At 39.3% G+C, this 3492-nt stretch overlaps 1 protein-coding gene across 1 annotated transcript in view; it reads left to right on the top strand.

The window, feature by feature from the left end:
* The window catches only part of LOC101568222 (cytochrome P450 2J2-like), a 55252-nt gene extending 53877 nt beyond the window's left edge, over nucleotides 1-1375 (top strand). Inside the window, exon 6 of the mRNA XM_023710064.1 lies at nucleotides 1226-1375. Within this exon, the coding sequence (XP_023565832.1) occupies nucleotides 1226-1375 (150 nt within the window). The remainder of the gene's footprint in view (nucleotides 1-1225) is intronic.
* Nucleotides 1376-3492: the final 2117 nt, after the last annotated feature.

Genomic DNA, 3492 nt, shown 5'->3' with positions numbered 1-3492 from the left:
GTTCTAGAGAGGGAGCAAATTGATCACAGCCTCATGAGAATGGAAAGAACCCACCAAATAGGGCAAACAATTAAACACAGGAGAATAAGAGGGGAAAAAAGACCAAAAAAAGAAGCTGGTACAAAATATAAGGACAGAAAGAGAGATGATAGCATTGCTTGCTGCTGTTTGTCTTCTGATGCCTCTTGCCCATGCTGTGATGTCTCTCCACTATGCCATCCTGCCTTGGAACTAGCTGATTATGGACTAAAATATCTACAAACTAAGCTACAATAAACATTTCCTCCTTTAACTTTGGGTGTAAGTATATTGTCTCAGCAACAAGAAAAGTAACCAAGACCCAAGGCAACACAGGAGGGGTGCCATGGTGAGTCCGAAGGATGGGTTTCTGACCTGAGACAGTCAGGAAGCTATAGAAGAGTATCAAGTTTGTGAGGTGAGTGAATGGACAATGTGAGTCATTGAGTCATGTTCAAATCATACTCAGCTCTCATGATGTAGAGCAGATTTAAAGGGATGGTGGAAATATTAGAAGACATTATAAGCATATAGGTGGATAAAGCAGCAGCCTCAAAAAGGACCTTGTGGGAAATGAATGGAGATGACTGAATCACCAGATTTGTAAAGTGACCATCCTCACTCGTGGATGAGATGAAGCAGCAGGAGGGAAAGGCTCACTCTCTTGGCACTGTGATTTCTTGTCATGTATTTCAAGAGATGGGTTTCTCCTCTGGCCACCTGGTAGTGTTACTAACCCTCTTGTGAGCAGGAAGAGTGATTGATAATGGAGGGAAGAGGATGGAGAAGTGAAAGAGAAGGGGGTGTCTTTTCCCTCTGTAATGTTGCCATGGTCATCACGTCCCTGAGGGGCTGGGTGATTTGGTTACTGGTGTACTGACTAGCCAACCCATTGCTCTGTTCTCATCACCAATATGTTCCTCCCTAATCCTACAGTAACATCTGCTATACATCAAATCCATTCTACACCCAAAAGTAGCCTAACTTCCCTGTAACATTCCTAGCAAAGAATGGCATTCTGTCCCTCTGAGTGGTCCTGTAAAAACATATATGATCTGGGAAAGTGAGATGAAGTAAGTGTGCACTCAGCAGGGTAAAGAAACTAAAGCTATCTGCAGGCCTGAGATTGGGAGTCAAAGACCCTGTCCCTGAGCATGAACATGTTGCCTGAGTGAAGCCTTGCCTGAATTTCTCCTGCCTTTTCTAGGGGACCATGATTCTGACCAACTTGACAGCGCTGCACAGGGACCCCACAGAGTGGGCCACTCCAGAAACATTCAACCCAGAGCATTTTCTGGAGAATGGACAGTTTAAGAAAAGAGAATCATTTCTACCTTTCTCACTGGGTGAGTTATGATGAAAAGGAGGGAAATCGCAAGTTCTTCCCTCAGTTCTTCCTCCTCTTCCCTGTAGTCTTTGCTTTCAGTAAGAGCCTTCCAGGTGGGCCTGTCCATTGTGACTCCTCGCTACTGTTGGCTGCAGTCCATCAATCCCTGGATTCCACATTCTTTTAGATCATCCCTACAACTCAGTGATTCCCTTTCCTCTGACAGAGTTTTCATCTTTCCATTGATCACTTTTCCACAATCATCAGAGCAGAGGACAGAAACGCAAGCCCCAGACACTTCCCCACATAGAGGTTGGACATCTGCCATCTACATACAGTGTTTCATGTCACAAATTCTTGTAAAATTCACTAATTCAGCTCAGACAAGAATAGAGATGATATTTGAATATGGAGATTGGAAGGTGGCCAGGGAAAGAGACTGCCTCCTTCCCTGTGGGTCCTAGACAGTGATTCTAAGTAGCACCAATTTAAATAGATTGACCTATTCTCTGTAAGATATCCCTGAAGAGTTCCTTTTGCCTCTATAAATTTAATTACCTTTCAAACTTCAAGTTAGCAAACATATATTTTATGGAACTTGAACAGTAAGAAAGCAGATTTAGTGAAATCTCTTTTTCATTTTCAAGCCATATGCAAATGGCCAATTAAAACCAATAAAATTATAAAATCAATAGCAAATTATTTTAATGTATTTCAACCATTTCACTGTAAACATCACAAAGATTTTAAAAATAGTAATCAAGATACTTTAATGCCATATTTACTGAATCTGTATTATGTTTCATTCAGTCCAGAAGAATGGAGGTGAATTAAATAGAAAACAAAAGAAAATTTCTCACATGGAACACTTGTGTCTTCTTAACACTGTCTTCTGAAAAAAACAAATGTGACACTCACCAGCTATGGTGTGGGAGACATTGAATTCACTTATTAAGTAACTTACAGTAAAATTCAGATTGACTTTCTGGAGCAGCATCATTTTGCAGCTGGTGACACTAGGACTCAGAATAGTGTGAGCTGGGATTTGACTGCAAGACAGTGTGATTCCAATGTCCATGTTTTCTCTCTCTGTTGTGCTGCCCCAGATGTGTCTAAGGCTGATTCTGATTGCATCCTCTTTGTCTTTCCACACATGATTCCATGTCAACTTTCTCCCAATGCAAAGTCACTTCTAATGTGAAGGCTTGGGTAGGACACAAGAATACATTCCAGACTTTCTGTTCATTGTATTTCTATGCTTTTTTCTGTAGCACAGCTTTGGCTGCACATTTCAGTTATTGTAACTGTTTTTCCTCATGTAGCTAGTGTCAGATCAATGAGAAGCTGAGTTAGTGGGAATGTGGCCCTTTGTTCATGCTACAAAACTGTTTTGCCTAGTAACTGCTGCAACCCTGATGACAGGAATCTTATTAGATGTCTATGCCTGTAAAAAAAAAAAAAAAAGAGTACCTAGCCCCTGTGTACCCCATCTGCATATTTCTTCATATTTCAGATGCCTCTTGCATATAGCTGCTTCATGATTCACTATGTTTAAAACTTTTTTCTATCTATATAAGCCACAGTGTTAAAAGGACGTATAGTGACATACTAGTCCTTTGTAATTAAGAATTGTACTACACCCACTTAAGTACAAACCTTGGAAGGAAATTCTCTCATGCTATCCTTGCAAATACATAATTATTGATAATTCATCACAAATAGATTGTATCTTTTTTATTAATTTTATTGAGAAACACATAACAATGAGACAGTTTCAAAACCAATTAGTAGGACAGTTTCAATAATTAATACATTCCTAGGGATGGAAGGATGGTTCAATATTCAAAAATTTATAAATGTAATATACTATAACAATAGAGCAAAAACTAAAAACCATATGATCATCTCATTTGATGCAGAAAAGGCTTTTGAAAAAGTCCAACACACATTCAAGTTCAAAGTTAAACACAAAATTGGAATAGATGGCCTCTACTTCAATCTGGTAAAAGCCATTTATGAAAACCCAATGGCTAACATAATCCTAAATGGGAAAAAACTGAAATCTTTTACTCTTAGATCTGGTACAAGACAAGGATGTCCTCTCTCACCACTACTACTCAATATAATTTGGAATCATTAGCTACAGC

The sequence above is a fragment of the Octodon degus genome, unplaced genomic scaffold (assembly GCF_000260255.1).
Source record: "Octodon degus isolate 3935 unplaced genomic scaffold, OctDeg1.0 scaffold00016, whole genome shotgun sequence".
Classification (NCBI taxonomy): Eukaryota; Metazoa; Chordata; class Mammalia; order Rodentia; family Octodontidae; genus Octodon; species Octodon degus.
Note: the sequence above shows the minus strand (reverse complement) of the source record. Positions and strands in the feature narration are given on the sequence as shown.